General features: G+C 44.8%; 2 protein-coding genes across 2 annotated transcripts in view; one reads left to right on the top strand and one right to left on the bottom strand.

Annotated features, from left to right (window-relative positions):
* Positions 1–15155, top strand: part of LOC137518058 (protein lifeguard 1-like) — a 32119-nt gene extending 16964 nt beyond the window's left edge. Inside the window, exons 5-10 of the mRNA XM_068235272.1 lie at positions 1347–1437; positions 4920–4957; positions 8125–8212; positions 10121–10210; positions 11195–11242; positions 12111–15155. Of these exons, the coding sequence (XP_068091373.1) occupies positions 1347–1437; positions 4920–4957; positions 8125–8212; positions 10121–10210; positions 11195–11242; positions 12111–12260 (505 nt within the window). The 3' untranslated portion in view covers positions 12261–15155. The remainder of the gene's footprint in view (positions 1–1346; positions 1438–4919; positions 4958–8124; positions 8213–10120; positions 10211–11194; positions 11243–12110) is intronic.
* Positions 15156–16005: 850 nt separating this feature from the next.
* The window catches only part of GATAD1 (GATA zinc finger domain containing 1), a 23766-nt gene continuing 16245 nt past the window's right edge, over positions 16006–23526 (bottom strand). The window contains exons 4-7 of the mRNA XM_068235273.1: positions 20178–20303; positions 18723–18782; positions 17558–17741; positions 16006–16287 (exon numbers count right to left, since the gene is read on the bottom strand). Coding sequence (XP_068091374.1) covers positions 16097–16287; positions 17558–17741; positions 18723–18782; positions 20178–20303 — 561 coding nt within the window. The 3' untranslated portion in view covers positions 16006–16096. The remainder of the gene's footprint in view (positions 16288–17557; positions 17742–18722; positions 18783–20177; positions 20304–23526) is intronic.

The following is a 23526-nucleotide window of genomic DNA, read 5'->3' as shown; positions in this document are numbered from 1 at the left end:
AGAGACTACATACATGTAGGATCTTGGAAAACTCGATGGACTGTGACAGCTGTGCTGGTGGGAGATCGACGAATGCTTAGTGGCCAGCATTACAGCTACAGTAGAATCTCATAGTGATAAAGATCTTCTGAACTGCAATGTTGGTTACAAAGAGTTCATCTGTAGGCTAGAGTTCATCAGGCGGAGCTAGGGTTTTCAGCGCCTGGGGACAAAAACAGTTTTTGTGCCCCCCTCTAGGCCAAAATGGGCATGGCAATGCATCAAAAATGTAGTCCTAAGTGGAGTCTAAAGTTATTTAGATAGCTATATGTGCCCCCTTACCCCATTCAGATAGCCAGATGTGCCCCCCTTTAAATAGCCAAATGTGTGCCCCTTTAGTTAGCCAGATGTGCCCCCCCTCACCTTGTTTAGATAGCCAGATGTGCCTCCTTTAGATAGCTTGCTGCAGTTAACGCTAATGCAGAGTGAGGGAGAGAAGCAGGGGCACTTCGGGCAGCCAGCGAGCCGCCTCTCATGCACGTGGGGGTGCGATGGCCGTGCTGAGCGTCCTCACAGTGCTGCGCCCGGGGACATATGTACCTCCTAGCCCACCCATAGCTACGCCTCTGCATCTGTTAGCAGGAGGAGAAGGAGGAGTATGAGAGATGTTTTATGGGAACCTTTGCTCTGCTGCTAGTTCCATGCCTCCTGGTGGGATCTCTGGGTCATATGACTGTTCCAATGAGAATTTCCCTGGAACAGCTGCATCAAGTGTGCAAACCGTGTGAATAATGCCACAGCTCTCTATTCACCTGTACCAACCACTGAAAATTCAGGAGGGGTTTCTAAGACGTTAAAGTGGACCTGAACTCCTGGACAGGACAGAAGGAATACATAGAGAAATGCACTCTGTATGTATTTAGAGAGTTTAGCCTGTCTAATTCCCCCTCATCTGTGTCTAATCACAACTGTAATTTGATCCCTCAGCGGTGTCAACTGACTGCCACGGCAGAGAAGCTAATTTGAAAGCCCAGGATGTTAACAATATGTCTGCTTTTCTGAAAGCAGGAAGTAGACACACTGCAGATTTACTGCAGGATTTCTATCAGCTGTAACATAGACATGTTTTTCTTTAAAGGTTATTATGCTGTTGCTTATCTTTTACAGCAGAGAGAAAGTTCAGAGTTCAGGTCTGTTTTTAGGATCACCCCTTGTTCTGTACCAGAATTGTGGCTGCTGCTCTAATAGAAAAGCCTATATAGAAGTAAGATGGAGCTGAGAAGTGAGGTGACCCTGTCACATGACACAAATATGTGGCTCAAAGAGAACCTGTATCTTACAACTGACAAATCCTTCTTGTTTTGCAGACCCTGCACCTTTATCTTACTGATGGTCCTCGCCTGCTGTGACCAGGCCCGCCGCAGAGTGCCGCTCAACTATATTCTTCTCGGAATGTTTGTAAGCAAATTGACTACAGTGATTAAAGTGGACCTGCCTGCAATACATTTACAGATTCATATGCTTTTGAGGAGCTGCTGATTTCCTGGCATCACATTATTTTTATGCCTTTACTCGGGGCCGGATTTTCCATAAGGCAGTGTAGGCATGTGCCTACAGGTGCCTTATTTGGGAGAGGCGGGCCCTCCTTCTCAGATCACTGACCTCAGGAGCTTACACTCTAATCTCTGCCTCATATCACTACACTCAGGCACTTACACCCTAGTCCTTCTCTCATGTCACTAAGGATGATATGAGACAGTGATTTAAGTGTAGGATTCTAAGGACAGTTAGTAACATAACGAAGGGATTAGAGTTCAAAATATTTTTACTTGGGGGTGTGACCTGTGTTCAGGGGTGGAGTTTAGGGCACCAGAATGCTTGTGCCTATGGGCCTCTGAGTTGTAAATCCGTCCCTGGCTTTACTACTTAGGGCTGGTTCACAGGGGCTTATGGGCAAGGCTGGATACCTTGTGTGCCCCTAGGCCAAATATCTTGTGTGCCCCTAGGCCAAATAACTTCCCCTTGCAGCAGTGCCCCCCCCATTCTATGTGCAGCCCCCTCTTCCATGTGTATCATCCATGTACAGCAGCCCCGCCCATTCCATGTGCAGCCCCCTCTTCCATGTGTATCATCCATGTACTTTAGCCCCTCCCATTCCATGTGCAGCCCCCTCTTCCATGTGTATCATCCATGTACTGCAGCCCCTCCCATTCCATGTGCAGCCCCCTCTTCCATGTGTAACATCCATGTACAGCAGCCCCCTCTTCCATGTGTATCATCCATGTACTGTAGCCCCTCCCATTCCATGTGCAGCCCCCTCTTCCATGTGTAACATCCATGTATGCAGCCCCTCCCATTCCATGTGCAGCCCCCTCTTCCATGTGTATCATCCATATACAGCAGCCCCTCCCATTCCATGTGCAGCCCCCTCTCCCATGTGTATCATCCATGTACAGCAGCCCCTCCCATTCCATGTGCAGCCCACTCTCCCATGTGTATCATCCATGTACAGCAGCCCCTCCCATTCCATGTGCAGCCCCCTCTCCCATGTGTATCATCCATGTACTGCAGACCCCTCCCATTCCATGTGCAGCCCCCTCTTCCATGCGTATTATCTATGTGCAGCAGCCCCTCCCATTCCATGTGCAGCCCCTCTCCCATGTGTATCATCCATGTACTGTAGCCCCTCCCATTCCATGTGCAGCCCCCCCCCCCACCGCTTCCACGTGTATCAGCCATATACAGCAGCCCCTCCCATTCCATGTGCAGCCCCCTCTTCCATGCGTATTATCTATGTGCAGCAGCCCCTCCCATTCCATGTGCAGCCCCTCTCCCATGTGTATCATCCATGTACTGTAGCCCCTCCCATTCCATGTGCAGCCCCCCCCCACCGCTTCCACGTGTATCAGCCATATACAGCAGCCCCTCCCATTCCATGTGCAGCCCCCCACCCCTAATACGTGTATCATCCATGTATGCAGCCCCATCTTTCATGAACAGCATCAGTTTACCTTTTTCCTGTGTTGCTTTCTATTTTCAGCCTCCTCTTTCATATTCATTATGTAGCAACGCCTTTTTCATGTCAAGCCACCCCTTGGCCTGCAGTCTCCCAATGCCCGGGCCTTTGTGGCCTTTACAGAAATCCGGCCCTGCTTACGGGTACAACTTGATTAGCCGCTGTTAAACGCTTTTCTACAACGGAGCGCAGGCTCCGTGGTTCAGTTGTTGCATTTTGAGCCTCACCCCCCCCCCCCCCTCCCAGGTGGACACGTAAATGCAGAATGTAGCTGGTCCTGGATGATACATGTAGCATCCAGGATGGGATCCAGTGCAGTGTTTGTGAAAAAAGGGGAAAGCCGGAACCGTCATTTAAAAAAATGCTTCCATTCATTAGAATATTTCAAAAACATATGGTGCTTGAGGGGGCCCAATATAAAACTTGCACTGGGGCCCAAAGCTTCATGCCACAGAGAGGGCTCTATTCATAAAAAAGTTGTTGCGAGAAAACTCCTGGAGGGAAAATACCGCAGCGGTATTTTACACTTCTGGGTGGTCATTCAAAGAAATCTTGAAAGCTGCGATGCAAGAGCGGAGATCTCCCGCTGAAAGCTGGCGGTAAGCTGTCGGAAGGCATGCGGAAACACTTCAGCCGGCAGAGTCCCTCCGTGCACTGCTCTCTCTGGGAGGTCTGTCCCATTCACTTGTATGTAATCCGCAAAATCAGAGGAAGCGGTATTTCCCGTCCACATACCGCTTCCTCTAATCTTTATGAATGGACATTTTGTTACTTTTTTCTAGATAAATCTAGAAAAACACTGGAGAAGGCGGAAATTTCTCGCTCTGCTGGGGGATTTTAGATTTTCATGCGGGAACAGCTTTTATGAATGCCCACTTTGCTAAATGGACGGGAAAATCCGCTGTTTTGAGCGGAAAACTTGCGGTAAGGTTTTATGAATAGAGCCCAGAGTAGCTGCCAGCTTTCTTTGTCCTTTCAGATGTATCTGAATGAAAAACACGCCAAATGCGTCAAAGTAGTGTTGTTAAGTACACAACACAACACTTGTAGAGCAAGAGGATACCTCACAGATATTGGGTACAAAGCTATGCAATTCGAAAAGGCAAAGAACCAACCTGTTTTCAAAAATGATTGGCTGGACAAAAACTTTTTTTGCAGCATAGAAAAAAACTTTATTTATGTAAACACACTGACATTAAAAACAATAAATAACATAAAATTCTCTAGTCATGATTATAATCAGAACCCCTGCTATACAAAGGTATTACATTAAATGTAGGAAGTTGAAGACCCTAGCAAGAGAGAAAAAAAAGGGTGAGGGAAAGAGGTTGCCCTGTAACAAAAAATGGTGTGCAAAAACATGCCAGTGCACAAAAATATTGCAATTAAAATGTAAAAAGTAGCGTTAAATGACATTGAAACTGACGGACTAATGCAATGCAACTTTTTTTTTTTTTGCCATAGCCATGCAACTCTTTCTCTGTTTGCAGCTCACACCAACTGTGTTGCCATGCGACAAAACAACTGTCAAAACAAAGCAACCCAATGCACAGTTGCCAGGCGTTCCATGTCAACATGCGTCATGACACACTGTGAACAAATGGCAACGCAATTTTGCCTGAAAATAATGCAACTTTTTTTTTCCAGTGCACATGTGCCTTCTGTGAAGCAATGAGCCTTTTAAGAGGCACGTGCACATATACTGTATATATAGGGGAAAATGGCAGCCAAAGTTGATCAGTTGTGCGTTGTACCGCTTGCGACTTTTTTTTTTTTACCGCTACTGTAACGCAACGCATTCGGTGTGTAAGGAACCTAATAACTGTTTTGTGAGAATACTTTTATCAGTTCATGGATGGATGGATAGCCCGACCATAGCTGTAGGATTAATATCCCATCTAAATATTCCATATTTTTCTTTCAGACTATATTAGAGGGGTGCCTACTAGGAAATCTGGCTGCGTAAGTATTTCTGACGTTCTCATTATTTCACTTGTAATGCCTGAAATATTTGCATCACCTCTAAAGTCATGTAAACTCAGCTAATATCACCTGATAACATTTAATGGTAATAGGTTTTGGTAATACTATAGGAATGAGTGCTGTACAGATATGTTGCTAGGCTATCTGCTGTGCAGCCTGTTCTACTCTGTCGGGGGTGGAGAAGCATAGGGCACCTTTCAGCAGGCCCAGGGACTACAAAAGGAGAACAAAAGTGCTTGATATAGAATGATTCAACAGATCAGTTTGTTGAATATGTGCTTGTAGCTGGCCGCAGTAAGAACAGTGCAGGCTGTACTTTAACACCTGAGGAATAATGTAATATTCGTAACATGTAGTGTACTTGTTCATCCAATACAGCAAAATAATTGCAGCCAGTGGTGTGCCGTCTCTTATTGCTAATAGGACGTTCATCTGTAGCCGTTGGGCAATCCGGCTGAGACAAGGCACCGGCAAGCATACTGGTCTCACAAGACTAGTTACACTTGTTCCCCGTGCAACAGTTGATGCGACAGGCTGTACTTGTGCCTGCGCAGTCTGGCCACGCTCATATGCAGACAGGATCATTGTTGTGTCGGATGAGGAACACAAAAGCATCTGATCAGGGCCGGGCCGAGGCATAGGCTGGAGAGGCTCCAGCCTCAGGGCGCAGTGTAGGAGGGGGCGCAGAATTCATTCAGCTGTCATTCCTAATCAGTGCTGCTCGTAATGGAAAAATCTACGCTTACGGATCATTACGCGTAATTTTACGCAATTACGGTTACGGCGTAGGAAATTATCTACGGTACATCACCGTAATTACGCGTAAACTTACGCAATTACGCGTAAGGATACCGTAATGAAGGCGCTTACACTACGATGTTACGCGTAGTGCCGTAATACCCATTAATGCGTATTTTTTGACGCATGCGTACGATATGTACGCAATAGCCATCAATGTGACAGTTATTGCGTACATATCATTCGTATGCGTCAAAACGTACGCTTATACTGAAGGGCGGGAGAAGATACTATTGGTTGCTTAGGATGTTGACTGATTGGCTACTCTTAGAAAATGGGAGATTTTACGTTAGTAATTACGCGTAAAATTACGCGTAAGTGTTCGTAAAATTACGCATGCCTAGCAATTACGGTAGGCGGCGTAATTACAATACCGCTTTACGGCTTACGCGTACATACTTACGCGTAAGACCGTAAGTTACGCGTAACGCTTACGCGTAAAAAAACGGTAAATTACGATGCGTAATTACGCGCATGCGTAATTTCGGCCCAGCACTGTTCCTAATTGTGTTTGAAACAGAAAGAAATAAGAAAAGGGGATACATAGCAGTGACTGCAAGCCAGATAACTAGATATTAAGGTGTTTGGGAGGTTGTGGGCCCTGTGGCGCCTCTTAGTCAAATAGCAATCAGTGTTTGATGGCTCGGGTGGCAGGGATGGAGGGGCGCACTTTGGTGTCTCAGCCTTGGGTGCTGGAGGACCTTGTCCCGGCTCTGCATCTGATTCATCTGAAAGCATCCCTCCCCTGAGGCAAATATCTAGGGCTAAGCTGAGGCAGAGGCAAGAGAGGCTCCAGCCTCAGGGCGCAGGGTAGGAGAGGGCGCACAACTCACTCAGCTTTCATTCCCCTATTGTGTTTGAAGCAGAGTGAGAGGGGTGATACATGGCAGTGATGGCAAGCCAGATAACTAGAAATTAAGGTGTTGGGGGCCCTGGGGCAACACTTAGTGAAATAGCAATCAGTGTGTGACTGCTGGGGTGGGAGGGATGGAGGGGGGCACTTTGATGACTCAGCCTTGGGTGCTGAAGGACCTTGTCCCTCCTCTGCAAATAGGTAAACTTTTTTTTTCTTTTCTTTCCTTTTTCTCTCCCACCAGTCTGGTTTAAGATTACTCTTCACAATTTTTTTTATTGGAGAACCTATGTGTAGGGTAAGGCCGTGTAGATGACGATCACAGTAACCACTGTAGTGGAAAAAATAAATAACTTGGATCCACGTGCTTGCTGATTATTGTCCAATAGTGATGGTCATGTCTAGGGGAACTCATGGAGAAGCATGTGATTTGTTTGATCAGCTGATAGATTTGCAAAGCTCTGATTTGCTGTGATCACACCCTGCTTTAGCACATGGTCATGACTAGCAAATCAGAGACTTGCATATCTATCACCTGACCAAACTGATCACTCATCATCACTATTCAATGTACAGCCTTTCATAAGACCGATAAATAAAGGACTGTACCCCACCAAACGGTTTTCCCGACGATTTTTCCGACGACCGGCGTGGGTACAGGTTTATGATCACGCAAACGACGTTTAATGATGCTCGCTGATAACGATCCCCGAGGACTCCGTGCAAACTACCATGATTGCTTGACTTCCTGTTTGCGACCGTCGTGTGACGTCACGAGCAGGAAGAGGAATCGCAGAGCACTCGTTGGTCAAGGGGACATCGCTGGACCCGTCAGGTGGTGAGTACTCAGCTTCAGTTATGTTTACAACCTATGACATGTGTCTCCCATTTTGATATTGTGCTTGTGTTACATGTGCCCCCATTAACTTTTAGCACTGTTACCCGTGCTCCCCATAAAATATGCAGCCTCTCTCATACCCTAGCAAATTTTCAGCCCCTAATGTGCCTCCCAGGGGATTGTGGGATAATGCTTGTGTATGACACCTCCCTGCTGAACTCTGCAGGACCAGGGTGTTTGGGAGAATACCTTCCATCCAGACAGGAGACCCAAGTCCCAGACTGCTGATTCAAGCAGCGCCAGACCAAGGCAGAGGCGAGAGAGGCTCCAGCGTCAGGGCGCAGTGTAGAGGGGGTGCACAACTCACTCAACTATCATTCCCCTATTGTGTTTGAAGCAGAGAGAAGTAAGAAAAGGGGATACATGGCAGTGATTGCAAGCCAAATAACTAGAGATTGGGGGATGCCTGGGGTGCCTCTCTTAATCTAATAGCAATCAGTGTGTGACGGCTGGGGTGGGAGGGATGGAGGGGCGCACTTTGGTGTCTTGGCCTTGGGGGGACCTTGTCCCGGCTCTGGATTCAAGTCCTGATCAGTGGCAACTTTAGTACAAAGATGTTATCACACTTCATAGCATCACTCTTTGTCTTGTTTCTAGATATTATAATGCTGACGCTGTGATGTGGGCCACTGGAGCCACCATACTCGTTACGCTGGGTCTCACTCTGTTTGCATTTCAGACAAAGGTAAGGATTGTAACAACCCTTCCCCATTCCTATCCAAACCTAAGCAGAAAAGATATGGACTAATGGCTCACTTGATAATTATCTCACTCACTCGTCCTTCCCTTGCCTCCACAATGTTGTATGTCTTGCGTGTAAAGGTGGCCACTAACAATACAATTTGCTGAATGATCATTTACGAAGATTATTCGTATGAACAATCGGAAATGATAGTTTGGGAACACTAACACACAAAAATCTCCTAACCAATCTGCTCAAATTGATGGGATCGATCTGAAATTTGGATCGATTTCATTCATCTAATCAGTTAGGAGATTTTGTTTCCATTAGTGGTTGCAAACGATCATTTCCAATTGTTCATACAGAGAATGGTTTGTAAACAATCGTTCAGCAAATTGTATCATTAATGGCCACCTTCATGATGACCACCAATGAAACAATTCGATTCTGAACAATCGTTTACGAACTATTATTCGCATGAACGATCGAAAATCATTGTTTCGGAACACTAATGAACAAAGACCTCCTTACCAATCCGATCAGATTCATGAAATCGATCCCATTTTTGGATCGATCCCATCAATCTTAACGGATTGGCAAGGATATTTGTGTTCATTAGTGTTCCCAAACAATCAGTTCCAATCGTTCACACGAATAATTGTTCATAAATGATGGTTTCGGCAAATTGTATCAGTGGTGGCCACCTTAAAGTTTATTCGGTGGGATTTTTAACAAAAAGTGGCCATATTCATAATTATCTGGGATGTAATCTGCAGTGCATCTCCAGAGCACCAGAAGTCCTGTTTGAGCTGATTCTTAACAAAAAGTGGCCATGTTCATAATTATCTGGGATGTAATCTGCAGTCTATCTCCAGAGCAACATAAGTCCTGTTTGAGCTAACAGCAGCGTTGACATCTTTGGCTGGTAAGATCTGAAGTACCACCCAACTAGTTGAAACCTCTGAGAGAATACCCAACCAGATAAAGTATTTGTAAGTCCACTAAGGCAGCTAAAAGGTCCAAAGGACCATCTAGAAAGTCTGTAAAATCACCCATCCTGCTAAAATAATAAAAACAATTCGATGTAACTCTTAAATAAGACAAAAATTAAAACGTTCCTCTTTCTTTGTGAAGTTAGCTTTCTCCTAGAGCACTGTACGTTTTGTAGATCAGGGTTGTCCAGCTCCACCCCTCGACAGGGATGGTCGTAGTCAGCCAACTTCGCTACGCTGGAGCTACGCGTAGTTTTACGCAATTACGCTTCACCAAACTACGGTTTCGAAATCAAATATTCGCTTCGTATGCATTTTGTAGACCACGCATTAAAATACGCAATTACACGTAGTGCGTAGCGTAGTGTATGCGGATGCTTATGCCCGTATGCAGAAAATTTTACGCATTAATTCCTCTTTTTTAAATGCTTATACCGGGAACTCTTCTATGCATACATTCCCCTTTCCAACGCGTAAATTTGTAAGTATACAATCGCACGCAGAAAAGTAGACGCGCATAATGCATTCATAGTTCACTACACAATACACATGTTAACTACGCATAGTGGGCGTAAGCTACGGTACATATACGTAGCGGTACATTGCTACGCGTAAATTCGTAAGCGTAGTTTTGAAACTTCACCTACGAACTACGATGCGTAGATGCAAACTACGATGCGTAAATTTGCACTGGCGTAGTTTCTGCTTATCCCTTCTCCTCGAGGGCCATGTCCATGGTGGTATTTTGGATAAGATGGAGCAATCGTGCTCAGTGATCTGCAACTTACTATTATTTTCCACCATCTGTTAATTAAACCTGTACTAAAAATGTGTAAGGATCCCGGCCCTTGAGGCCTCAATGTTGGACACCTTTGCCCTTGGTCATTCCTAATGCTGATTTAATTCCCTTCCTTTCTAGTGGGATTTCACCAAAATGTCAGGAAGTCTGATGGTTCTCTTTATGGTCGTGTTGTCTTTTGGGTTACTGGCTGCCATCTTCAGGACCTACGTAAGTAGTGTCATAACCCTGAACCCAGCTCTCTCTGCGAAGCTCTCACGGTATACGTTGTGCTGTAAATTCTACAAGAGAGGTTCTTGCTGTAGACCCTGCCTGAGTTTGACCACAGTCCCACAACCAGCAATTCACTGACCTCTCGCCCAGGGCCGGGCCGAGGCATAGGAGAGGCTCCAGCCTCAGGGCGCAGTGTAGGAGGGGGCGCAGAGTTCATTCAGCTGTCATTCCTAATTGTGTTTGAAGCAGAAAGAAATAAGAAAAGGGGATACATAGCAGTGACTGCAAGCCAGATAACTAGATATTAATGTGTTGGGGAGGTTGCTGGCCCTGTGGCGCCTCTTACTCTAATAGCAATCGGTGTGTGATGGCTGGGGTGGGAGGGATGGAGGGGTGCACTTTGGTGTCTCAGCCTTGGGTGCTGGAGGACCTTGTCCCGGCTCTGCTCTCGCCAATCCCCACTGTGGTCCAGGATGATCCAGATCTGGACTGTAAACTCTTCCCACCTTATAGGAGGCAATTTTTAATATGTCCAGTCCAGGTTTGCTGCACCACTTATCGCCTTCAATATTACCTATTTCATTGCTGTTCAACTTAATGGGCGTGAAGGCAAGCTCCTGGGTTCCTTGGTCTAGAGGCGACGTAGCAGCAATGTCCTGGATTTGAGGGACGGACCCAAGGGGAGAGAAAGAGGTGGGCGTGGCAAAAGTAGTGAGAAAAGGGGGAGTGACATAGCAAACAGAATAGCCCCAGGAAGAGCTCTTGAGGGCCCGGTGCGGGCCCTGGGCCGCCATTTGGACAGCCCTTCTCCAGTTTAACAAAACCTCAGCAAATCAGTCACAATATCCCACCATTCAGCTCTGATTTCTTATACTGCAGAAATCCTTAGTAGTTCCATTGTATACTGTGATTGTAAGTCCTTGATTGCCTGCCACACAGATATTGTTCCCTGACTCCTGGTCTTTGTCTGTCTCCCTCCAGTGGCTGAGTATCGTCTATGCATGTATCGGAACACTTGTATTTGGACTGGTAAGAACATTTTGTTTTCTTTACAGAAGATTTTGTATTAAAGCCAACCATGGAAAGTTAACAGTAGGACTTGTGCTGCACCTTTCTTACCTTTGCAAACATTCATGTTCCATAGTGCAGCGGTGTGCAGTCTCCTCCCCTCCCAGCACACCACTAGAGCAGGGCACAAGATTATACTAGAAAATGCTGCATTGCAGCCATCACACCAGGTCAAGAAACTGCACTGCTCAACTATTCAGCTAGACATAAAAATAAGAATTCCAACATTTCTATAGCACTTTCCGCCTGATGGGTGCAAAGCGCCACAGTAGTCAGTAGCAATGTTATGGAGTATTGCCCAATAACTCCTTACTGAATACATTTGGACTTGTAGAGTAAAGAAAAAAACGCACAGGAACATGGGAGCCCACTCTTGCATATCATAAGGTATTTGGAGAGTTAAGAAGAAGAGTATAAAATTGTACTCACAAAGCTGGGTTGCTAAGGAAGCAACCACTCATAAGAGCATGTGGGGAAGTACCTTGTGGATGAGGTGTGGTGGTCGCTGTTACCCAAAAAAAAGGCGGGGGGGGGGGAGCGGTCACATTCTATACACACCATACCACCCTTGGGCGCCTCCTACCTCCTTACAGAATAGGTACTGGTTTACTGGATAGGAAGAGCAGAGATAAGAACCCTGCTCTCCTATGTCAGAGGCTGTGCGCAGTAACCAACCAGTAAACCACTCAGGCACAAGAAAGTGTCCACAGTGACATTGGGTGCCACATGATTAGAATAAGGATAGAGGAACATGAGAGTTCAGAGCAAAATATACCTTTGCTTTAACATGTTTTCATACTCCCTAAACAATATTCTTGTTTCTTTTCAGTACTTAGTTTTCGATACCCAGTTGATACTCGGAGGGAACCATCGATACTCTGTGAGCCCAGAGGATTATATCTTTGCCGCCCTCAACATTTATGTGGACGTTGTGAACCTTTTCTTGTTGCTTCTACAAATCTTTGGCTTATGTCGTTAAGAGCCATTTACAGGCTGACACGGCTCAGAAGAATGGACAAGCTAATAGGGCTGTTAGTAGACCCCATTGCTGTACCCCAACCTACAGTCCCCCAGCTGTTCATCTTTTGGATTGTGCACCATCATCCTGAAGATTCGGTTATAGGAAAAACAAGAACCACACCCATTTTACTCTTGCTGCTACTGTATGTACTGTATAAGGACAAATACCGTATCACCTTACGTTTCAAATAGGCTCGTCATCTCAATTATAAAAGCCCATAATTGTTTTTTGAGTTGTTGAAGTCTTGCATAGAGGAAGCATAGTGTAGTTCCAGAATCACTATCCACGTTAAGCATTTCGGAATGCTGGAAGACTACCTCACCTTGAAGAAAACTCAAGCTCGCCTCTTGCAGGCTTTGATGATGATGTCACTGAATCACCCCTCCCCAGATGTCCTAGAAGTTTCTCAATCACTGCATCAGAGTGTGTTGCAATTCTGCAGTTTTCTGGTGATGAGGTTTTTTCCCCCTTCAATATATATATTTTTTTACTCAGATTAAAGCCCATTTCAGACACGTTTCACTAATCCTGTGCAGATTCAGCTTGCATACTTGTAATTTATTAGTTTAATGTATTATTTAGGTGCCTATAAAACTGTGATTCCACATTCCAAAGTGTTTCTAAAAGCCTATACTGTTGCTGAACAATTGCCACCTGAAATGATGATTGTTGGTAATTTTGGATGATGGTCTTATAAAGGACAGCTGAGCAGCTGGCTCTGCTCTATGGAGAGGTGAGGGGAAATGACGAGTAGCAGAGCAGGTTCAGCTAAACAATAAGTCATTTGTTGGTTGCTTAGTGATTTAGTATGGTGCAGAGTGAAGTGACAATGGGGGATCTGTACGGACGTTAGATCTAATAACAGCAAGTGGTGCGAACAATGTGATTATGGCTGTTCAGGCATCAGGTATGCCGGATCTTTAAACAACATCGGATGGCAACTATACACACACTAGATTAGGGGTCAGGAACCTTCTTGGCTGAGAGAGCCATAAACGCCACATATTTTAAAATGTAATTCCTTGAGAGCCATACCATATGCTTCAAACTGGGACAGTAGGGCTCATGTTCCTGTTGCCATGGTGATGTGGACAGTTGATCTGCCAGGCAGTGGCAGTGTCAGACACATCTTCAGCTTCTCTTGGGTTTCAGCAACATCAGCAATTTCCCCCAAGGCCAGAGAGGAGAAATACCGACTAACAGCTTGTACAATTAGCCAGCTGACTTGGGGGCTGATTCACTTTGCAGGATGAGATCCCTGCACTTTAGCCCAACAGGCTGCTTGTCAAGTGACAGGCAGCCTATTGGCCCAATCTTGTCCTACAAAGTCACTGGACCCAACAGGATCCAGAGTAGGACAATTGGAGCAGCCGTTTGTTCGTTTTGAGGTAGCGCGAGTAAGTTAGTAGCGCATGCTACAGCATGTTACTTGCACTGCCACACTAAGCTGCGCTGCTTGAGCAGTGTAGCTTTGTGAATCAACCTCTACTGATTTGTATGTGAGCCAGATGTAGCCATCAAAAGAGCCACATGTGGTCCTGAGCCATAGGTTCTCTACCCCTGCGCTAGATGCACACATGATTCTCTCCTGAGTCAGTTTTTGTAAGCTGCCTAGGCCATGTTTAATCTTATATCTGTATGTAAATGTAGTTTAAGGAGCATGAAGGCCTACCTACACTATCAGTTTACAGTATATTCTGTCTTTTACCCCATACTAAGTTAAAGTGGTGAAGCTACAAACTCACTTTAAAAAGAACCCAAGGTGAAAGACTTATGGAAGCTACCATATTTATTTCCTTCTAAACAATACCAGTTGCCTGGGAGTCCTGATCTCTCTGGTCACTAGTGTCTAAATCACACACCTGAAACAAGCATGCAGCTAATCGTGTCAGGTTTGTCATAGACATCTGTTCTGCATGCTTGTTTGGGGTCTACGGCTTAAAGGGAACCTAAACTGAGAAGGATATGGAATTTTACTTTTAAGATGATACCAGTTGCCTGACTCTCCTGCTGATCCTGTGTCTCTAATACTTTCAGCCACAGCCCCTCAACAAGCATGCAGATCAGGTGCTCAGACTGAAGTAAGACTGGATTAGCTGCATGCTTGTTTCAGGTGTGTGAATCAGACACTACTGCAGCCAGGACTGCCAGGCAACTAGTATTGTTTAACAGGAAACCTCCATATCCATCTCAGTTTAGGTTCCCTTTAACTGTTAGACCAGGGGTGTCAAACTCAAATCACGCAAGAGGCCAAAATCTAAAGCCTAGTCTAAATGACAAAATTGTTTATTAACTATTTAATGACAATGTATCGTATTAAAGTGTCATGTTAGAGCCTGTTAACAGCAACATGACGTTTTAATTAGTCGTGCATTCCCGCCGCCGCTCCGCACGTGTGCGTGTCACTCTCGCCACAGATTCCATCAGAATTCCGTGTTGAGTGATTGGGGAAGAGGACCGAGCGGTCCTCTACCCAATCGCAATGCGTGGAATGAATGGACGCGACCACAAACAGCGGCCATTCAGAAAACAGGAAGCCGCCAGTTTAGCAAAGTGTAAAAAAAGTGATCACTTTGTAAACAGGAGGGTGTTCACTAGAGCCATCTTGTGGCCAAAAAGTATATTACACATACAGGCACATACATACACAATATTAATAAAATTAATAACTTACACTTCCAAAGCCCCCCCCCCCCCCCCCCCACTTGTAAAAAAAACAGCTTAAAAAAAATACATAAATTGTTGCCTTAGGGACTCCGCTTTTTTTAATCTATATTTTATGATGGGAAATTACTTTTACTTTACTACATAGGGGCTTGTAATTATGGACCAGACAAAAAAAAAAAAACACAACACCTATATTTCAAAATAATATATTGTCGCCATACATTGTGATAGGGACATAATTTAAATAGTTTAATAATCGGGACAACTGGGCAAATAAAATGTGTCTGGTTTATTCACAGGAGAACGTTTAATTTTAAAACTATAATGGCTGAAAACGGAGACTTTTTTTTTTATTTTTCCCATTAAAACGCATTTAGAATAAAAAAATTCTTAGCAAAATGTACTACCCACAGAAAGCCTAATTGGTGGCGAAAAAAACGAGGTATAGATCATTTTCTTGTGATAAGTAGTAATAAAGTTATTAGGGAATAAAAGGGAAGAGCAATGACAAGTGAAAATTGCTCTGGCCCGATAATCTGGCAGAGGCTGCCGAGAACCACAAAAATAACAGCAGAGTAAAAACACAATTTTTGTTCCTCCACCCACACGGAGCAGGGGCCGGTCTGCAGCTACCACTGGTCATTTTTTAAGTAGTTTTGAGAATGATTCTCATCTGCTGGAAAGAGTTTGTGCTTTATATTAATAAAAAAGTAATCCAACTTTTATTATTTTGAGCAAAGATCAATTCCTTCCGTTCAGCTTGATACAATGCATAGCAATCATTATCACAGCTTGCTTACATTGTCGTTATGGGCATTTACAACTCATCATAGCTGTAGAGTTGGAGTCAGAGTAATTTGGGGTGCCTGGAGTCAGAGTTGGAGGTTTCATAAACTGAGGAGTCGGATGATTTTTGTACCAAATCTACAGCCCTGGTGAGTATTAGACTAAGGAGTCGGAGTCGAAGCCATTTTGGATACTCTGAGTCGGATACACTCCGACTTGCACACTCACACAAACACTTGAGAAACATGGATCCATATTGAGAGCCATTTTTTTACGAAAATGGGACTCCCCTTTACCATCCGCAATCCAGCATAATCCTGATCCAATCCCTCTTCATGTGGTCATACATGGTTTCCCACTGTGTCCTTGATAGTAATGGCGGGCGTGGGGCCAATGCGAGTCCAGATAAAGCCTTTGTCAGGCTTGGTGGGGAGAGTGGGAAATGGGGACGAGCGGGATTTGAAGTACTCGGAGGGGGCGTGGCAGACAAAGTCCAAACAATCCATTTTCCGAGGAAGATCTTCATCTGGTCCTAAAAGAGAATATAAACAATTAATAAAGACTGTTCTGGAATCTCACAGTAATGTGTACTGTCAGTTATTAATGTGTACCTAGACTCATCCTGCTTGCCTTTGCCGGCAGATAATAAGGGTGTTTATAGGTAAAAACTGAATAGTCTAGTCACCTTATTTGTCCTGCTGGTGGTGTGTCAGAGGCCACTCGCAAGAGCTGCACTACCCACCTCCCACCACATGGTGGCATTTTTTTTTTAATTCAATGTTTTTACAATAACTATGCTACTAAAAACACCTAATGGTGATTGGGGAGTTTTATTCAAAGGGTATAGGCTCAGTGCTGGGCAAACTATAACCCGCGGGCTGGTGCACTGTAACTGCAGCACACCGACACTCCCCCCTCCCTGCCATTAAGGCGCAACACTGGATTTGGCGAGCCGGTGAGTTTGAAGTAACCCCCATTACCGTCCGCTTGTGAGTCTGCAGGTTGGAGGGGGGGGGGGGGGGGGAGTGGGGGCTAGGAAGAGAAGAGGGAGGAATTCAGAGAATGCGGTCCACAGCATGCAACCTGGGTTGGGCAAAGTCTGCCCCGCCCTGGTATAGCTGCACTTAAAAGGAAACCAGAGATAAAGAATTAAAATTTAGTTCTACATACCTGGGGCTTCCCGCAGGTCCAGAAACCCTGATCGCTCCCACGCCGCGGTCTTCAGCCTTCCCCGTACCGGCTCACGGACTTCCAGGGGCGTGGCCAGCCTACGCAAGTGAAGTGCGCTACTTGCGGATCTCTCCAGCAGCCGCTGGAGAGGTATGCAAGGAGCGCACTTCAGCTACGCCTTGACTGGCCAGTCGGCTGAAGTCACTAGAGCCGTTGCGGTGAATGGGGAAGGCTGAGGACCGCAGCGTGGGAGAGATCAGGATTTCTGGAGCTGCGGAAAGCCCCAGGTATGTATAACTAACTTTTAATTCTTTATCTCTGGTTCTCTTTAAAATGCATAGTCAGTGAGATGCTAATACTGCTGAGTTTAAATAGATTTTATGTTAATATTATGCAAAAGCATGGAACTGGACCAATCATGTTCAGATCAGGTTACTGACTTCAGGTACAGGGAACAAAAATCTTGTTACTGTTCTGTAAGCAAGACAGCCAATCAAACAGCAACCTAAATATGATGTCACAGTGAGGCGACTCTTTAGCTAGAAGCTGGAATAGTCTGTGTCTGGCTCCTCCTCCTGTTTTCCCCACTTAGTCAGGAAGGGCGGAGCAGATACGAGACGTATTATACTCACCTACAATATATGTGGCTGGGTTGAAGTAATCCTTGGGGCTGGAGAGGGTGGGGATAAGCCAGGTGAGAGCTGCACTCTTCTCGCAGTACTGGTCCTGGATGAAGCCTCTGATCTGAGCATAGTACGTCTTACCATCGTCCTCATCAATGACGGAAACCACATCGCCGATCTGATAGTACAGCCCCTGCAGAGAGCAATGCAAATCACGTGTAAGGAGGAACCCCGACACAAACTTCTAGCAGGAGAATGAAACAGTGGTCACTACCAATTTATTAATAAATCACGTAACAATCTAAAGGTGGGCATACATCAGGCGACAAGACGGGGGAAGATGGAGGTGCCCAAAAAGTCAAAATAGCTGTGCAAGTTATATGTTAAATATCAAAGATAATAGAAAAAGAAGTATCTTACCCCTCCAGATGACAAATCCGCCCCCCCCCCAAGGAATTTTTTATGGATAGGATTTATTCAAGCACGACTCTGCCCACTTCCTGTGACTCCTGGTGTCCTCCACTGTCAACCCCATTACCGCAAGTACCACGTGGTGCATGTGTGACATCACACACTGGTGCTACGTGGTACAGACACTCACGGTAACGAGAACACAGAGGAGTCACCCCAGTGGCACTGGTGAGAATTTGGGCAGACAGCAGCTGGTAGTCCATTGCGTATGTCAGTTGCTGGGCAATCGACTGCTGTTAACTACTTTCGACCTAGACTTTCCCAGCATGTCCAATCGATGCATTCAATCGATTCAGCCTGATAATATACAACCCATTCATTCACAGAGCAAATACCTGTAAATCAGATATGACCACTCAATAGCAGAACACTATTTCACTAAAGTGGGAATTTCAGAAACTACTTTTAGTTACATAAAAGAACATTTGAAAGCATTCCCAATTCGTTTTTTTTTTTTTTTAATCCAATCCAGGCTTGCTGAATATATATATACACTCCAGGGTCGACCCGTTGATCTGACGGGAAATTGGAATGGTGTGTACCTATCATTAGCTTCAAGAACAGCGGATCACTAGAGACCCCTTGTGGCCAATTCACATATTACATAATTTACAAGATCTACACAGACAGGTAGAAAAACACACACTGTAAACACAAGCGGGGTAACACAGCAGATACAATATATGTATATACCAGGACATACCTTATGGAACATGGATTCTGAGGTCACTATGGTGGACACGGCTTCTGGTGCCTTTATAGGCTATGGAAAATAGAAGAATAGGAGTTAAAGCCAAGACTCGCTCTTATATTAAGAGCAGAGATGGTCCAGAGATGCGAAGAACTTCAGGTTGATGCAAATATAATGCATTTGGATCAAATGAATTATGATCTGTTGGCTGTCCATACACTGCAGGCCGATTCCCGCTCACATTCAGCACGGAAATCGCTCAGGAATTGCCGCTACTCTCCCACCAGTGTAAAATGTGCCCCCCGTAGTATTCTTTACCTGTTGGGGCCGCCACTGGCTCCGTGCTTCTTCCACATACACGTGTCCCTTGTAACCACGTGGGGCGCGTGTATGTGGGCGGAGCCAGTGGTGGACATTTTACATTAGGGGAACCAGCGCCGGGGGGTCCATCAAGTTTGTCTCTTGTCTCGATATCGAACGCTGTTACCACCGCACAACCAATGTAACCCGTCGGCCCTGCATCTTACAGCACGTCCGACCAATTTCGATTGGGCATACTCTTGTAGGACCACTATCGTGAAAATCGTAAAATTAAAAATATATGTAAACACGTACAAATAAGTAGTACATTTCTTCCCGAGTAAAATGAGCCAAAAATTACTCTTCTCCTATGTTGCTGTCACTTACAGTAGGCAGTAGAAATCTGACAGAACCGACATGTTTTGAACTAGCCTCATGGGGGATTCTCAGGATTTTGTTTACTTTCAAAAGCACTTAATGAATAGCAGTTGTTCTGTCCAACTGCCAAAAAAGTGTGCAACGGGCAGGGAGGCTGACCAGCATCTTTGTATAAAACCTTTTCAGGGAATGTCTCTATAAAGGATAAAAGTCTTTCTGAGAATCCCCCATGAGGAAATGGACTAGTCCAAAACCTGTCAGTTCTGTCATATTTCTACTACCTACTCTAAGTGACAGCAACATAGGAGAAAAGTAATCTATGGCTCATTTTACTCTGGAAGAAATGTACCTCTTATTTGTATGTGTTTACATGTAGTATAAATTTTACGATTTCCACGATAGTGTTCCTTTAAAAGGCAGGTGCACCACTAGAGGCGTTCAGGAAGGCTGGTCCTGCCCAACCTTAGTTATAAATAAATAAAATCAGATAAAAAAAAATATTGCTCAAAACTTACAAGCTGAACTCTGGAGAAACAGAGAAATAAAATACAGCGTATGTGAAAAGTTCACAGTTCTTAGTTCTGTCCGTGTCGGCACACAGCACAGGCAGTATAATCCTCTCTGTACTAATACAAGCTCCGCCCCCGTGTGAGTGCAGAGCATGCAGCTGGTTACATGAAGCTGATATAAAGGCAGGTACACTAGTCTTATTCTGCGCTGCATACATAACTGTAATACGGATTGGAATCCAGATAGCGAGATCTACCAGTGGAAGAGAGACAGGCTTACATTTTTTAGCTTGAAGATGTGTCTCCTTCCTTTGCCTTTGGTGGAGACCTTCTTCTCCACGGCTGGAGCCGACTTGTACTTTGTATTCCGCAGGCGGGCCGACCTTCTGTGGATCTCCTGCTTGGACTGTTGGGAGAGGGGTGGCAGGGAAGAGAAGAGTGAATATGATGAGATCATGGTTCTAACACTGAATACTGAAGATACTAAATAGGTCACTTAATAAAAGGGACCCTGCAGTGAGAAGCGCTAAAAGTAACCAAAGTACCACTCTGGGCACCGGACTGTGATCAATGGCATCAGTTATCCGGTCCTCGCTATGGTAGTGTTACTCAATGCAAGCTTTGTGCACCATGAAGCCTGACCTGGATGCAGTGGATGGCTCCGCCCACACAGTGACATCACACCCACCCTCTCGCCCGCACGAGCAGACAAGTGGGCCCTATGTGGGCTGTGTTTAAGTTCATCACTGTTTTGTTCATGGGCCCAAGAGAGAAGGCTAACTTACACTCATAACACAAACTTACGTTTTTTATTCTTGAGCTCCCTTTTACACTAGCATTGCGTTACCCTGTTTTACCGCAGGGTAATGCAACAGCAATTCAAGTCAGAGGTGCCTTTTACATTTACTTTGTCACGCCGTACGTGTTCATCCCGCCGCAATCCAAACACAGTGTGCAGCGCGCTACCACAAGTGCATAAAGCGGATCTGAGATGAAAAACTAACTATAACATGTAACTTGTCTATATATCTTATCTAAAGTTTAGATCGTTTACACAGCAAATCTAGCTGCAAACAGCTTCAACAGTATATGATTACTTCTTCCTGTGATACAATAAGAGCAGCCATGTTCTGCTTGTGATCATTACATACAGGCAAGCTTGCCTGCATCTCCACCCATCAGCCTGTGAAAATGTCACTCTCCTCCTCCCCTCTGCCTCTCGCTGGCTAGTAACACCTCCTCCTGCCCAGACTGAGCTCCCATAAGCCCTTGCTACATACTCAGAGTGCCTAGGCACTGGAGGAGCTGTGAGCGAGGCTTGTTTAGTTTATAGGGAATTAGAGTATTAAAACAAAACAAAAAAAGTATTTGGCTTGAGGAATGCCCTATAAACTATATGAAAGGAACACAATTATGCAATGAGTAGAAAAGTTTATCGCTGATCCAATTTAAACGAACCCGAGTGCTTGGGATAAAGGAAGTCTATGGACGATGCAGAAAGTGTGAACGACGGAGCGAGGTGCATCATGCAACATGTGCGGACCGATGGGGATCCCAGTGACGTACTTTCTGCCCAGCAGGGAGTACGTCATTGAACGGGGGTGGCACTAAACATGACATGTCGGCGCACTCTGCTGCAGGGTGATATGAAGAAGGATTTGTGCTGTGTGGTGAACCGGCCTCAAGTTTTGCTATTTTGTATTAATTGTTTAGTTTAATTTTGTTACTTTCGTTAAGCTGCACCTGAACTTAGGAACTTTCCGGCACACAAAAGTTATGGGCGTGTTCCATTCCCAGCTCCCCACACACCTGAAGCTCCTTTCAAGAGATACTGATCTCATTTACTCTACAAGTATCTCAACCACAGTATCACAAACAGGGGCCAAACCACCTCAGCTGCACGGGAGGGGAGGATTCACTAATTAAAGAGGAACTCCAGTGAAAATAATGTAATAAAAAAGTGCTTCATTTTTACAATAATTATGTATAAATGATTTAGTCAGTGTTTGCCCATTGTAAAATATATTTTAAATCCCTGATTTACATTCTGACATTTATTACATGGTGACCTTTTTACTGTTGGCAGTTGATGTAGCTGCTGCATGCTTTTTTGGCAGTTGGAATCAGCTGTAAACAGCTATTTCCCACGATGCAACAAGGTTCACAGACAGGAAACTGCCAGGAGTACCACGGTCAGTGTCTTGTGGGAGGAGTTTCACCACAATATCAGTCATACAGCACCCCCCCTGATGGTCTGTTTGTGAAAAGGAATAGATTTCTCATGTAAAAGGGGGTATCAGCTACTGATTGGGATTAAGTTCAATTCTTGGTCGGAGTTTCTCTTTAAAGGACAACTCCAGCAAAAAAAAGTAAACAATTATAATCTGACAGAACTGACAGGTTTGGATTAGTCCCTCCCCTCATGGGGGACTCTCAGGGCTTTCTCCAATTTGAAAATCATTTCTTGTACGGCAGTCAAGTCAAGTCTCTGTTTCCACTGCACGAAGATTGGATGCAGATTGAATGCAGAAAAACTGACTCCAATGAATGCCTATGGGAAAATCTGCATCAGAAAAATTGTGTTTAGTGGAAACAGGCCCATAGACATTCACTGGAGTCAGTTTTTCTGCATCCATTCTGCATCCAATCTGCGTATAGTGGAAACAGGCCACTGCCAAAGTAGTGTGCAAGTGAGTAGGGAGGCTGGCTGGTATCTCACTATTTTGGCAGTTAAACTGCAGTTCAGGAAATGCTTTTGAAAGAAAAACCCCCTTAGAATCACCCATGAGGAGATGCTTAGTCCAAAACCTGTTGATTCTGTCAGATTTCAGCTGCTTACTTTTTTTCACTTAAGTGGTCCTTTAAAGAGACTCCGTAACAAAAATTGCATCCTGTTTTTGATCATCCTACAAGTTCCAAAAGCTATTCTAATGTGTTCTGGCTTACTGCAGCACTTTATACTATTACTGTCTCTGTAATAAATCAATGTATCTTTCCCCTGTCAGACTTGTCGGCCTGTGTCTGGAAGGCTGCCAAGTTCTTCAGTGTTGTGGTTCTGCTATGAACTCACCCTTGCAGGCCCCTCTCTGCACACTGCCTGTGTATTATTTAGATTAGAGCAGCTTCTCTCTTATCTTTTACAAGCTGGTAAATCGTCCTCTGAGCTGGCTGGGCTTTCACATACTGAGGAATTACAGACAAAGGCAAAGCTGTTTGCAGGAAGAAAAGAGCAGCCTGAAACTTCAGTGCATGAGAGATGCAGGGGGAAAGAAACACACAAATGATCTCTTGAGATTCAAAAGGAAAGCTGTATACAGCCTGCTTGTGTATTGATGTATTTTCTATGTGTGGACATACTGAACATCAACCTACTTCCTGTTTTGGTGGCCATTTTGTTTGTTTACAAACAAACTTTTTAAAACTGTTTTTGACTACTTTTAATGCGGCGGGGAGCGGCGAAATTGTGTCAGAGGGGAATAGTAGATGTCCCCTAACGCACTGGTATGTTTACTTTTGTGCGATTTTAACAATACAGATTCTCTTTAAGCAGCAAAAGGAGAAAGAAAGGAAAACCTTCTGTGACAGCGACTGCACCAGGTTTAGTTAAATACAATTTTAATTTACAGTGA

This window comes from Hyperolius riggenbachi, chromosome 5 (assembly GCF_040937935.1).
Source record: "Hyperolius riggenbachi isolate aHypRig1 chromosome 5, aHypRig1.pri, whole genome shotgun sequence".
Lineage (NCBI taxonomy): Eukaryota > Metazoa > Chordata > Amphibia > Anura > Hyperoliidae > Hyperolius > Hyperolius riggenbachi.
This window is presented reverse-complemented; position numbering and strand designations above follow the sequence as displayed.